A 15,572-nucleotide genomic window follows, 5' to 3' on the forward strand; every position below is an offset into this window, starting at 1 on the left:
TAATTTGTTTGCCTTTTTGATATAGGCCGAATGATGATGATGATATCCACAGCATTTATATTGTGCCATATTTCTGTTAAAAACGTTCATAGGCACAGGCTCATCCAATTAAGCTAATTGTTACACATCTGCTGAAATAAGTGAGCTTTGAGGGACTGAATTAAGTGTAATTGTGGATAGAAATCTGTATAAACTTTGTTTTGAAGCCAGAGGTTAGAACACACCTTTGGGAATTCAGCCATTGTGTTTGCATGAGACATTTCTGTACTTATTTGCGAACTGGAATGTGGCCAATGTTGTGGTTCATGAAATTACCACATATGTTCTGTAATATTTTAATTCAATTTCAAGCATTCGTTTTTTCATGATTTTTCTCAAACCTGTTCCCTTGGGGCAGTAATCAAAATATAACCAAGGTATCCTATTGTTTTATGTCCCCAAGAAAGAACTCATTTTAAAATCACCACAACTGGCATCTTTATAATTGTGCAACGTTCATTGTATTTCTTCTCAGGGCTGACGTGTACAGATCAAAACGTCACAACCAAAGGTGGATTCCAGCGCTATGCCGCTCAGCACGGAATGATCGTTGTATGTCCAGACACAAGCCCTCGTGGGTGTAACATCGAAGGAGAGGATGATTCATATGACTTTGGCTCTGGAGCCGGGTTTTATCTCGATGCCACCGAAGAGAAATGGAAGAAGAATTATAGGATGTACTCCTACATTACAAAAGAGGTATCAATGCTTTCTATATCTATTAATATGATGCATTTGTTTTGATTTTATCTGCTTGAGTTGAGTTAAGTTGATTTGTTTGTGCTTGAAAATACTTCACTTTTATTTGGTTTGATTTGATTTGATATGAATTGTTTTGGTTTGATTTGATTTATTTGTTTTTCTTTGAATCCGGCGAGTTGATTTGATATGTTTTAAATTAATCAAAATTGAATAAAAATATATATCTTTTCTTTGGTTTGGTTTGCCTTGATTTGATTTTAGTGTGATTTTTTTTTTAATTTGATATATGCTTGAGTTAAGGTTATTTGGTTTGATTTGATGAGTATGATGTGATTTGATTCTGTCTGATTATATTTGGTTTGATTTGATTTGTTATGATTTGTTTTGTTTTGTTATGAATTGGTTTGTTCAAGGTGATTTGATTATGTTTGGTTTATATTAATCAGTTTGATTTGATTAATTCTATTTGACTTGAATTTTTATTCGAGCTTCTTTGAATTCAATTGATTTAAATTGCTTTGATTTGATTTGATATGTCTTTTTTCTTTTGATTTTATTTGAATTTGAATTAATTTTATTTGGTCTGATATATAAGTATTATTTGATTTTTTATTTGAACTTAACCAAGATGAAACTGAACACTTCTTACTGAAATATGAAGAAGAGAAGATGACTACATAATAACTAACCGTCGTTATGTCATTTTAAGGTGACCTTTGTTGCATATTACAACCAGCTGTACTTGTGCAAACCCACTGTTATATCAATTGTGAATAGCGCCCCCTATATTATGTTCATGGACAGTGTTCAATAATGTGACTTACTTGTATGAATAGGTGTTCTCAATTCACATTATAAATGGGGGTCTTGATAAAAAAACTAAAATAACCATTATTAATAATCCACCTCTTAATTTTATGAAAAGCAGTCCTTCAGAGATTCTATGATGCCCATGAAATATACTGGTGCCGTAATCATTATTGGCCTTGTGAATAGGAATATTACATTGTACCAAACACAAAGATGAATATTATATGATTTTTCCCTTTTTCCATCTTAAAGGAAACTAAAACCCAGGAAGAGAAGCAATCCTATTGGAAAGAGTAAAATTAGAAGAACAATTTTAAAAAGTTTCATCAAAATCGGTTATGAAATAAGTAAGTTATGGATCTTTAAAAAGTCTTGTCGTACTTTCTATGGGGATCCTCAAATTGGCAAACATGCTTCAAAATGGCTGATTTTGTGGACAACTCTCCATTTGTTTTCTACACAAATTTTCAGATTTTCCCCTTTATTTTACATATTTCACATTATCTCCTCCTGATCTTGACATATGTAGTGTGAATTATATTTTCCCATGACATATGTTGTGCTTAAAAGGAGGCAAAATGCAATTTGAAAGATAATGAGGAAAATCTAAAAATTTGTGTAGAAATCAAATGGAGAGTTGTCCACAGAATCAGCCATTTTGGAGCATGTTTGCCAATTTGAGGATCTCCATAGAAAGTACAAGAGTTTTCAAACTTCCATAATTTGCTTATTTCATAACCGATTTTGATAAATTTTTTTTTCAAATTGTTCCTCTAATTTTACTCTTTTCAATAAGATTGCTTCTCTTCTCGGGGTTTGGTTTCCTTTAAATTGAAAATTAATAGCTATTAAAAGTAAACAAAATAGTATTTGGAAAGTCCTGTCTTGGGACAGCTACTTCTACATAAAGATTTTCACATACATGTGTTGAATCAATATAAGTGTATCTTTGTAGTGTTTGAAGAAATGTGATCACATAGGGCTTGATGATCTTATCTAAAGTTATTTTACATAGTGTTCTTTTCAAATATTTACACTGAGATTCACTGGAAATCATGAAGTAAATACATGTATCTCTCAGCTCATCTCCCTATGTGCTGTGATTAATGCAATGTACATTTTACTGGCTTTTCAGTTCCTATTGCAGAAAAACTTTAGTTTCATTATAAATGCCAGTTATATGGATTTCAAAGTGAGCTTGAACAGAATCCAATATTATAGTATAGTTTACTTAATGTTGTAGGATTAAGCCTGTTCATTGATCAAAGTAGAATGTATTTTGTTGCTCTCCTTCAGACAAAATTAAATGCGCTACTTATGTTGGCAGGGAGGGGTGGCAGGGGTATCGTAGACAGCAAAAATTCCATGAAAAACACACGAAAATCGAAAATCACTCAAAATCAAAGGCAATCTTCTACCAATGCTTATCCAGTCTCTTCTTAAATGCAATCACTGAACAAACAGTAACTACGTCTTCTGGGAGACTGTTCCACACATCCAATAATGACCAATATGGCTGATAATTGGCCATCCAAGTATTTGTTTGTATGAATAAACATGGACTGATTCTAGTAGTGTGTAATTGCTGAGCAATGTGCAAAATAGGCATGGCATTACAACCAGGTTATAGGTCTTTGTCAAGCTATAATAATACACTGCCCCACATATGCGTATATGTGTTGGTAATCGTAAGTGTGATAGATTTTCAATTTTCAGAATATATTACTAGATGTAAATGCATAAGATATATTTCTTCATAAAATCAGACAAGGGTAATTGACTATTACCAATCTTGTGACGAGACTTGCAAGGCATATTCTAAATTTCCAAAGCCCTGGCCTTCATTTGAGGTCAATAAAATTTAGTCAAGAACATAAGACTTATCCTAAGTCACAAAATAAAGTTAGATGGCCATTTTATTTCAAAAATCCTTATTGTAAATTAAAAGACACTTCAATTCAAACTTGATACAAATCACCAAAACACCTAATTATACACAAATTATTTTTGCTTACATGTATTTAGCGAAAATAATAAAATTGTAAAATGAAGTCTATGCACTGTCAAGAAAGAGAATAGAATGAAAGATATTCAAAATTTGTCATAAAATCTCGTTCTGTGTAGCAATGACAAAACATTTCATTTCATTTATTTCCATTTTCAACTTATACAAAAGTTTTTTTTCCATGCATCTTGAATCTTGATACATAATCAATAAAATAAGGAAAATTTGTAATTACAATACAATCAAGACAACCATATATTGATACAAACAGATTGGAAATGGATGAGGCTGCTAAACATAAAGTGTAAATGTACATGTACTTACCTTGAGGTTAACAATGTACTTGACAAGATTTTGTCCACACTTTCTCCTAGCCAACAATGGCTGCTCTCTGCTCTGTCTCAGGGTTTCGGGATCTTCATCCATGAAGGAGTACTTTCCCAATAGCAAAGATGCCATTTTTGAGATATAGTCAAACCCATCAATATCTGCTGCTCGTGCTTTCTCAGGGTTTTGGATCTTGAACATTGAAGAAGTACTGTCCTGAAAAGGAAAGTTGCTGTTCCAGAGATCTAGTCAAACCTGTCTCAGTGGCAACCAACATTTGTTGCTTTCTACTTTCTCAGGAATGTTTTTTAAATCTTGAACCTTGAAGAAGTACTGTCCCCAAAAGCAAAGATGCTGTTCTAGATGTAGTAAAAATCTGTTTTCAGTGGCCATTAAAATTTGCTTCCCTCTGCTTTCTTAGGGCTTGGGGGATCTTGAACCTTGAAGAAGTACTGTCCAAAAAAAAAGGAAAGTTGCTGTTCTGCAGACATAGTCAAATCTTTGTCAGTGGCCACCAACATTGGCTGCTCTCTATTTTCTCAGGTTTTTCAGATCTTCAGCCTTGAAGAAGTACCTTCCCAAACAACAAAGATACTGTTCTGGAGATATTCTCAAAATTGTCTCACGGGACATGGTGATATCCTCAAACTTGTCTCAAGGTACATGTACATAGTGATAACCTGCCTCCAGTGGTTACCAAAAATATCCCATGATAGAACCTGTCTATAAAGACTACCCATTTGCAGATGCCACTCATTTCCCATGGATGTCCCTCTCTTGGGTATCTTTGGTGCAGGAGGAGGCACCAAGTCTTGAACGACAGACAACATCTTACGTCGCTCCCTGATGATCAAGGCTGTCTTCTGCGATGCCCATATCTGTAATCCATGTTCAAGATCGTCTGGCTATCGGTATCAAGTTTGTTGTTTTTTTCCAATGGGTTGAGTCGTTATCTAAGAGATGACCTCGTGTTTGCGACCAGATTGTTGGTTTAACCAGATGCAGGATTTTTGTTCAATTGATGTACAATCTGCCATGGGGTGCAGCCACACCAACGAGACAGACTCCAAATTGACCAATGGTATGTCATTGGAAATAACGTAATAGCTTCGCTAGGTCTGAAGTCATTTTTTCTGGTGTGACATTGGCATTCAGAATAAGAACCAAAGTTGGCCATGAAATGACCCTAGTTGTTAATGAATAATCAAAGTCTATCCATCAGGAAATTAATCCCCTTTTAATCCATCTCTGAAGCTATTCTGGCCAGGGGGTGTTTCATACAGGGGTATCATTGATTTGAATCTGTTCTAAATCTGATGTTGTGTTTGATGTTACATAATTTGATGCAAGACGGTAGATAGAAGCAGTGTGCACTGTATTCTGATTTGCCTGGTTAATGTCCAGAGTATTTGTTTGTTGAATAAACAATTTGTTTTTCAATTGGGATGTAGGCATGTAGCAATTTGTAAGCTATACAGTCTGGTTTCATGTGTTATTCTTGCTTCTGTTTTAAGCTTCATGATTTATACAGATAATTCATTCCATTTTTTTACAAAAGTTTTCTGCAGTCCACCATTATACATTATTAGTACACGTTTGTGTCTTTTATCCTCGTATTCTCTCATTTTCTTCCTTATGCATGATAATGTACAGTACATCAGCACCTTGCATCTGGGTCCATGACATTTGCTCCGCTGCAAATTGCACTCATTAATAGAATGACCAAATTCAACCCTAGATTTAACACTACACCCTATCCTAAACCTAACCCGAAACCTAACATAAGACCGTATTGCAACCCTAACCTTAAAGATAAATTCCAGTATTGGTAACGATCTCAAAATGACTTTTTACAGAATCTAATATAATGACCACCCAGGTGTCTGTTTGTATGAATAAAAAATATGTGCCAAAGGATTCTGGAAGAAATTGTGTAATTGCTGAGAAATAAGCAAAATAAGCGCGGATTCGGTCACTTCCGTCGGGTCTTTATTCCAGCAATAATAATACACTGTCCCACGTGTTCCTATCTGTGTTGGTGATCTTCAGTGTAAACATTTTTTAGCGTAGATTTCAAGATTTCACAAAGTTCAGTTTATGTAACTGTACCAGATCTAGATCCTCGATGATATACTGACAATTAAGCCTGGTTTTACAGACTTTCTCAAGAAATCAGTGTTTACTGCAACTACTGGAATTTCTCTTTAAACCTATATCTTAGACGAAATTAAGCCCAGAGCAATTGTGTCGCCGGAGCAAATGTCGTGTCACCTTTCAACCAGGTCATGTCTTGGGACCCCATGGACCGATTCTCATCATGTTTGGGTTGTGGGGGTTTTTCATGCAAAAAGTGAAAATTTATGACGCTGCACTTCGGTACTCTATAGGGGAAATGTGACTACGCCATTAATAAATTCACAGGATCACCTAAATTGAAAAAAAAAAGTCGCTTATTAAGTGAAAAAATGTAAGTCAGAATAGATATCGAACATTCTGATTCTAAATATGATTCTGGATCATTTTTCCTCATTATCAATTATACGTTCTTAATTTCTCTCGCACTCACGCTGGTAACCAATCAGATTCGGCTATTTCTGTAGCTTTTAACAGACGTCATGATTCTGATGATTCTGATATACTTGACCCCTTTTAAAAAGAAACGATATATTTCTCAAAACAGGAATTTTTCAGCAGTATATTAAAATTGGCTTATCGATTATTGTAATGTTCCTCTATTCTCTTTTCTTTGTACAGCTGATTCAAGTGATTGCGGAGAATTTCCCCATTAATCCAGAGAAGCTTGCAATAACTGGCCACAGGTTAATATCTACTTTCTTTATTTTTTCTTTCTATTAGAATCATTCAGGAATGTCAATATGTAATACTATGGTATTCGTACCTGTTGAAGGCGGTTTATTTTTAATTCGTCTAATGCCCATTAGTCCGATTGCCAATTCGTCTACTATCATTTGGTCTACCATCAGTTTGTCCACTCACCACATGGTCTATTTTCATTCAGTCTAATGCCATTCCTTCTAATAACCAGTTGGTCCAATAGCCATTTAGTCCACATACCATTTGGTCTAATTCAGAGCTACCAAGTCTCACGCATTATGCGTGAGACTCACGCATTTTGGACTCTTGTTCATCCCCTCAAATCTCTGTCTCACGCAACTATCACAGCCTGTCCCCATATACATTGTACACAATGTCTATGATCTCACTCAGATTCACAGAAAATCTCACGCATAGCTGGTCTTTGAACTTGGCATCTCTGCTAATTGGACTAAGTGTTGAATTGTGCAAAATGAAGGAAAATGAAATGGATATTAGACCAACTGGTTGTGAGACGAAATGGTCATAGATGAAATGGTGATTAGACCAAATGGTTGTTAGACAAACAGTTGATGGATGGAATGGCATTAGACTACCAGTAAATGAAAGTAGACCATGTTGTGAGTGGACAAGTTGGCAGTACACTAATTGGCAATTTACCGTTGGGGACAGGGCCCATGGGGCCGTTTAATAAAGCCATTCGCAAGTTAAAGGGGAATGAAACCTTTGAAACAAATAGGCTTGTGTAGAAACAGAAAAATCAAATAATAAGAATAAAGAAAGTTTGAGAAAAATCGGACAAATAGTGAGAAAGTTATGAGCATTTGAATATTGCAATCACTAATGCTATGGAGATCCTCACATTGGCAGTGAGACAAGGATGTGTGAAGTCACTGATGAACAACTTTTCCTTGGTGGACTATAAAATACCCTCAAAATGTCTCTTTTTGCTTTTTCTTATGATGATACAAACTCTTTATCCATGATGTATTCTTAAAAAATATGTATTACATGCCCTCATGTAGAAAGAACAGTATGATTAATGGAGAGATGTGATAAAAGAGGCAATTCAAGTGAAATATATACTAAAGTAATGGGGAGAGTTGTTCACAAGTGACATCACACATCTTTGTCGCATTGCCAATTTGCTATCCCCATAGCATTAGTGATCGCAATGTTCAAATGCTCATAACTTTCTCATTGTTTGTCCAATTTTTCTCAAACTTTCGTTGATCTGTTTCTTTGATTTTTCAGTTTTCACACAAGCTATCTTGTTTCAATGGTTTCATTCTCCTTTAAGATCAATTTGAGAACGACTGGTGATCCTTTCTTGTGGTAAATGATATACATAAATTACACCATTAAATGTTCATTAGTGATTATTTAAAAAGTTCACCAGTCGTTCTTAATGTCACTCTTAACCTACGAACAGCTTTGTGAAACTCCCACCCAGAGTGTATGGAGTCTCTAAAGCGTTGATAGGGGTTTTATTGATGTTTATTAAAAGTCTATATTAAATTAAATATATATTTCTTCAAGCCTTCATGCAAAAATCACTAACAATCCGTTTTCAACCTTGGTTTCGGAGGAATTGTTCTGTCTGATATACTCTGCTATTGAAAGTAGCTATAATAAACCAAATACTGACACTGAATGTGCTATCAAGTGGAAATACTGAACTAAATAATAAGTTGCCAATTTAAAAATTTTGATTGTTGCATAAAACTTTTGCTGTAAATAAACTCCAGCAAATAACAAAAACTCTGACCCCCCCCAAAAAAAATTGGTATAGTTTTTGTCTCACATGCATAGCAGAGTGAGACTATAGGCGCCGCTTTTCCGACTGCAGAGGCAGCATCAACATCAAATCTTAACCTGAGGTTAAGTTTTTGAAATGACATCATATTCTAGAAAGTATATGGACCTAGTTCATGAAACTTGGCCATAAGGTTAATCAAGTATTACTGAACATCCTATTAGAGTTTCATGTCACATGACCAAGGTCAAAGATCATTTAGGGTCAATGAACTTAGACCATGTTGGGGGAATCAACATCAAAATCTTAACCTGAGGTTAAGTTTTTGAAATGTCATCATAACTTAGAAAATATATGGACCTAGTTTATTAAACTTGGACATAAGGTTAATCAAGTATCACCAAACATCCTGCTAGAGTTTCACGTCACATGACCAAGGTCAAAGGTCATTTAGGGTCAATGAACTTTGGCCGATTTGGGGGTATCTGTTGAATTACAATCAAAACTTTAAAATTTTTTGGATCTGATTCATGAAACTTGGACATAATAGTAATCAAATATCACTGAACATCCTGTGCAAGTTTCAGGTCACATGATCAAGGTCAAAGGTCATTTAGGGTCAATGAACTTTGGCCGAATTGGGGGTATTTGTTGAATTACCATCATAACTTTGCAAGTTTATTGATCTGACTTTTGAAACTTGGACATAAGAGTAATCAAGTATCACTGAACATCCTGTGCACATTTTAGGTCACATGACCAAGGTCAAAGGTCAATGAACTTTGGCCATAATGGGGGTATCTGTTGAATTACCATCATAACTTTGCAAGTTTATTGATCTGACTTTTGAAACTTGGACATACATGTAAGAGTAATCAAGTATCACTGAATATCCTGTGCAAGTTTCAGGTCACATGATCAAGGTCGAAGATCATGTGAGGTCAATGAACTTTGGCCACATTGGGGGTATTTGTTGAATTACCATCCTATCTCTGTAAGTGTATTGGTCTAGTTCATAAAACGTGGAAATAAGAGTAACCAAGTATCACTGAACATCTTGTGCGAGTTATAGTAGTTTTCAAAGTCAGCACTGCTGCTATGTTGAACCGCGTGATGCAGGTGAGACGGCCAGAGGCATTCCACTTGTTTCTTTTAAGCAGCAGGCCGCATGTGTGAATGGAAAAAATATCTATGACACCATTTAATAATGTAAAAAAAATCAATATTGTAATTTTATCTTTCCATCGTGTTGCAATTTAAGATCTTAGTGATTTTCAGGTGAACACATTACCTAGGGGCTCAGGGTGATTTTGCCCCATAAATGCTCAAAAGAGCCTTGGAAAATTAAAAGAGCCCCCGAATTCCCCATTCACTGCAAGGTTTAAAGGGGAAGTTCACCCTGACAAAAAGTTTATTGTACAAATAGCAGAAAAAATAATAAAAAATATTGCCGAAGGTTTGAGAAAAATTCATCAAATAATTAAAAAGTTATTAGAATTTCAATTATTTGATTTGTGACGTCATATGCGAGCAGTATTCCTACATAGCGAATGGTAAAAAATCAATGAAATGTCATTTTCTCAGAAAATTGAAAATGGTTTTCACTGGAACTTTTGTATATCAATAGACAAATCATTTCACACCCGATCATGAAAAGAAAACAAAATTAAGTCATCAGGAACCATGCAAAATTTGAAATTCATACATTTTATATTACATAACACATGGGGCAGCTGCTCATTTATGACGTCACAAATCCAAAATTTTGAACTCTAATAACTTTCTTACTCTTTAACGGATTTTCCTCGAACTTTCACCAATATTTTTGACTATTTTTTCTGCTATTTTTACAACAAAGTTTTCTTCAGGGTGAACTTCCCCTTTAAAGCTTATCAAAATTTTCAGATTTAAACAATCAGTTGTGAATAGAAGCCAGCAAAAAAGCAAAAAGGAATGAAAAAATAATAATTTTTTGCTTAATGATTATACATATATTTTTTTACCACTGCATCTTTCTCTTTCAGCATGGGAGGACATGGAGCTTTGACCATTGCACTTAAGAACCCTCATATCTTCAAGGTAAATATATTTCCAATCTAATAATGTGTTCTTCATTATCTATGGAGTGCTTCATGGAACTCTTTGTACTATTACCAATGACTTTACAATACTATGGAGTGCCAAATTGGGGCACCTGAAAATTTTTCCTCATCCTAAGATGAAGGTTTAATGTAAGTTATGTAACTATAAGTCTAATAATCTTAATTCAAATTTGGCAAAATATATATTTTGGCATTATTCAAACTGTCAACTCTTAATATGCCAGATGAATTACAGTTCTGTAGGATTATTTTGTCCACTGCAGAATGTAAACAATGATGTTAATTGCTGAGCTGAGAGAGAGAGCGACTGCTGGCTGCTAATTGTTGTGGAAATTATGGGATGATATAAAGACATCTTAGAAATTCCTATATGCATATTTACATACTAGATAAGAATGTGCTGTGTCTAATTACCTGAATATCTTCCAAAAGTTTGATTTCTGTGAATTTCACAACAGGATCTGGAAATGTATACTTGTGAGTTTCCAGAACCCCTTTTGAAAAAAAATCGCAAAAAGCAATAGAATTTTGATAATTTACTTTTGACCCATTTTAGAGCAAAAACAAAAATCACAGAAGAGGTTTGTTACATACATGGTGTTTACCAGTGGCATAGGCAGAATTTTTGAAAGGGGGGGGGGGGTTCAAGCTGAATGAAATGTTAACAACCAAAAAGAAAAATAATAAGGCCTTCACCACCAGGTTTAGGTTGTTTCCTACCCCAAAAAAAATTGACAAGCAAAAAAAAGTCTTCAAAATTTTTAGGGGGGTTTCAGGTATCAAAATAAATAAAGGGGGGTTTTGTACCCCTGTAACCCTCCTCCCCTTCGTATGCTTCGTATAAATAGATTACATTGAAAATCTTGTAGTTCTAATCATGTCTTGACTTTTTCGATGCTCTTTTGCAGTCTGTATCTGCCTTTGCGCCAATCTGTAATCCCATCGACTGCCCATGGGGACAGAAGGCCTTCAAGGGTTACCTAGGACCAGATGTTAACACTTGGAAGGTATGATATTGTAATAATTATGATGATGTAATGATAAACATGAGTCTGCCTGAGTAAAGATTCTTGTGATTACAGAAATCAGTATGACGTTAGCAAAATTAAACTTGGAAGATGTAAATAAACATGCTTTGAGCACTCAGTATGGTGTGAAAAATAGCTTCGACTTGACCAAAATTTAAGAAGGTCAACTTATGTAGACTTTCGTGTAATACTATAATAATGATATAATAATAATAATAGTAATACTGTAATACTTTAATACTTTGTGTAATAATATCACTTGTTTCTAAGTGATGGCAATATAAGTACACTTGTACATATGCACTAATTCTAATCTGACTTAAAGAGAAATGCCAGTAGTTGCAGTAAACACTGATTTCATGCGAAAGTCTTTAAAACCAGGCTTAATTGTCAGAATATCATCGAGGATTTAGATCTGGTACAGTTACATAAACTGAACTTTGTGAAATCTTGAAATCTACGCAGAAAAATGTTCATAGTGGAGATCACCAACACAGATAGGCACACATGGGACAGTGTATTAATATTGCTGGAATAAAGACCCGACGGAAGTGACCGAATCCGTGCTTATTTTGCTTATTTCTCAGCAATTACACAATTTCTTCCAGAATCCTTTGGCACATATTTTTTATTCATACAAACAGACACTTATATTAGATCCTGTCAAAAGTCATTTTGAGATCGTTACCAAAACTGGAATTTATCTTTAAGTGTGGCATTTGTGAATAGTTGCACATGCCTTTAAAGAATTTCTTACTAGTTCTTGGGTCTGATGTACTTAAAACAGCTACATGAGGGACAAGTCAGTGAATTGGTACATGGTTAAAACCAATCGCACACCTTACATAGCGACGTATTGAATGAATGAGTTAATGGATGGAGAGATCGATGGATTAATAAATGAACGAATGAATGAACAAACGATTGAATGAAAGAATTAATTATCAAATTTATGATAATGAATTAAAGAAAAGCTATCTGTTTATTGGTGATGGAGTCCTCAACCCTTATCAATTTCGCAGAATTTGTAATGTATTACATATTGCATCCACTTCTTTTAATGTTTGCATTTTATAGAATTACTTAATGTATCATTCATTGATGATCATCTAGGAATACGATGCATGTGAGCTTGTCAGGAGCTACGATGGACCACCAAGAGAGATCCTCATTGATCAAGGGAAAGGCGATAATTTCTACACTCAAAAGCAGCTTCTTCCTGAGAACTTTGTAACGGCTTGTCAAGCCAGTAACACAGCATGCATCATGAATCTACGTGAGGTAGGTTTATTCCATTGTATCTCCCATAAGAAATGAATTTGTTGAAGGAAGATGCAGTGTCTTTGCCTGTTTAAAGGCACAATCATGTACCCTCTAGCTAGTATTAAATACAGTGCATATAAAAAAAACCCAGGACAGATTTGAAGTCTATAAAATTTTTGTCTCTAATTATGATCTCTATATTTTGGTGACAATAGGTGCTCTAAAGTCTTATCCTTCAATTGCCATTAAAATAATAATTGTTTCGTTCATGCTTGAGCGAACACGGAATGTTTCTGTCTTGGATTAAAAAGGAGGCTTGCGCCAAAATGGCATGAAATGATAAATATGATGATCGACTTCTTGCTAATCAGCAGATTTCCTCTTAACCTTATACTTATCTTTGCCATAATTTTCGAATTATGCGGTCAAATTCATTTCCAAATCTACTTATTTGCTTAAATAGTCCTGGAGGGTGTTTCACAAAGATTTAAGTATGACTTAGGTCGCACTTAAATGTCGACGCGTACATGATATGCAACGCGCAATCTTATTGATCAATACGCAGTAGTGCGCGTCCTCTTGGTATGATCTGACCAATGCTATCATGCCTTTTATACTGCGCGCAACTAGACATTTAAGTGCGACTCTAAGTCATACTTAAATCTTTGTGAAACACCCCCCAGTTGTTCCTGTTTAATGTGTTCTCATTTAGCTTTGAATATTCCTTCTTTAGGCAAGAACAATTTTTTCAAACCGAAGTATGGGAGAGCTTTTTTTTTCAAATCCTTTCATTGTGTGCTTCAAAGGTTATGGTGCCTTTGAACAGTGGCATACTGATGGGTTGGGGCTCGGGGTGCTCCCCCCCCCGGCCCCCCAAAAAGTAAAAAAAATCATGACCACGAAAAAAAAGTAGTAGTAGTAGTAGAAGTAAAAGAAGAAGAAGAACTTGGTAAAATTGTAAAATGAGGATAAGCTTTATGTTCCTTTAAATGGCAAGAGATTTTGATATCATCTCTGTTTCCCTCGATAAAAATTTATAGACTTCAATTTTGTTGGTAACCTCAACATGATCCAACACTAACACTGGATACATGTATATACCACATTATTTAAATCTTCCTATCTCAATCTGTTAATTACAGGGATACGATCACAGCTACTATTTCATCTCAACATTCATGGAGGATCATATCAAATTTCACATACAACATCTGTGATGACGTCAACTGGTTGCCATGGGATATTGGGAACACATCAGTTGTCAAATAACAGTGATGCCCCTTTTCAGACAAAAGTCTGATTTTCGACATATTTTCAGCCATTGAAAACACCTTTTTCATGTAGGAAAGGGGTCATTCTAGATGATTTCAGAGTTTTTAATCAATTCTTAGTGGCATCCTTGAAAAGGGGAATGAGAATAAGGTGAGATAGCCTACCAATCCTGAAACTGGAAATATATAAAGTGATTTGCTCACAATATCATGTGAAGCTTAAAGTATATCTCTATGATCTGATTGATGATTTCATCAAATCGACTGGTTTTGAGAACTGCTCTAATCAAAACTGGAGGGCCCTGTCACATAAAACATTAGTTATCCTGTCTTCAATAGTAGCAAATCAAAATAAAGATTTTCAATTATGAAGATTACGTATGATCTGATTGATAATTTCAGCAAATCGACTGGTTTGAGAACTGCTCCAATTCAAACTGGAGGGCCCAGTTCAAAATTAAAATAAGATTTCCATGATAGTTATGGTTGAAGGCAAAGTTATCCTGGTCCATGTATCACCCAGGTTTATGTATGAACGTACATTTTATTCAAGCAGGCTCATGTATGATTTTTCTATATTTTCATGTAAGGCAATGCACATCATGGGATGTTGCTTTGTCGAATAAGTATAAATATTGTTTTTAGATAATGTGTGTGGTGATTTATGATGCAAAAAGAAAGAAAAGCTGAGCTATTTTATATTTAAGCGAATAAATTCATTTTACGATTTTGATCATTGTAGATATTCACATTATAGCTCCAAATCCAAAATAGGGTTTTCATCCATACAGAGAGGGCTTAAGCCAAGGGTTTTCACCTTAATAAGCATCAATGAAAGCACATTACTTGTGAGTGCATTTGAAGGACATAGGATCACATTTAATGTATGAGGAAAGAATGAATCGCTCCCATGTGCTTGTATCCAGTATTTATCTAATAATAAAAATCAGTATTAAGTATATACTTTTGCTTCTGTGAAGCGCATAATTTGTCCAATGAAGGAGCTATGATTTCATAATGCTGTTACTAAATTCTGTTGAGTGGATGAATTACAGATATTCAGTTTTATCTGCCGGAGTTTGGCTTGAGACTTTGCTGGATGAGTGCTTTTCGCTATTTCCATACTTCAGTTCAATGCTGAAGGCAGCATTTCTGGGGATTGAGGATAATCATATTGGCGAATTGTCAAATAATTTTTACAGAGTTTATGGAAAAATCTGTCATGCCTGCAACCATATTCATTTACATATTTACCTATAGTGTGTGCCTTGTAAATCTGAGCCTAGCTTAAAATGTATTGTGGATATCATATGATTCTAGTTGCTCTGAAAAGGAAATATACTCCTCAATCATACATTTTTAGTTGGGAGAATTAACTTAAAATATTTTAACCCTGACCCTAACTTCACCGTACAAATTTTAGAAATTGTCAAT

General features: G+C 34.8%; 1 protein-coding gene across 1 annotated transcript in view; it reads left to right on the top strand.

Annotated features, from left to right (window-relative positions):
- LOC121429630 (S-formylglutathione hydrolase-like) overlaps positions 1-15,339 on the top strand; it is a 37,860-nt gene extending 22,521 nt beyond the window's left edge. Inside the window, exons 4-9 of the mRNA XM_041626767.1 lie at positions 515-738; positions 6,638-6,702; positions 10,499-10,553; positions 11,485-11,583; positions 12,718-12,885; positions 14,010-15,339. Coding sequence (XP_041482701.1) covers positions 515-738; positions 6,638-6,702; positions 10,499-10,553; positions 11,485-11,583; positions 12,718-12,885; positions 14,010-14,084 — 686 coding nt within the window. The 3' untranslated portion in view covers positions 14,085-15,339. The remainder of the gene's footprint in view (positions 1-514; positions 739-6,637; positions 6,703-10,498; positions 10,554-11,484; positions 11,584-12,717; positions 12,886-14,009) is intronic.
- The last annotated feature ends 233 nt before the right edge of the window (positions 15,340-15,572 follow it).

Source organism: Lytechinus variegatus, chromosome 16 (assembly GCF_018143015.1).
Source record: "Lytechinus variegatus isolate NC3 chromosome 16, Lvar_3.0, whole genome shotgun sequence".
NCBI lineage: Eukaryota > Metazoa > Echinodermata > Echinoidea > Temnopleuroida > Toxopneustidae > Lytechinus > Lytechinus variegatus.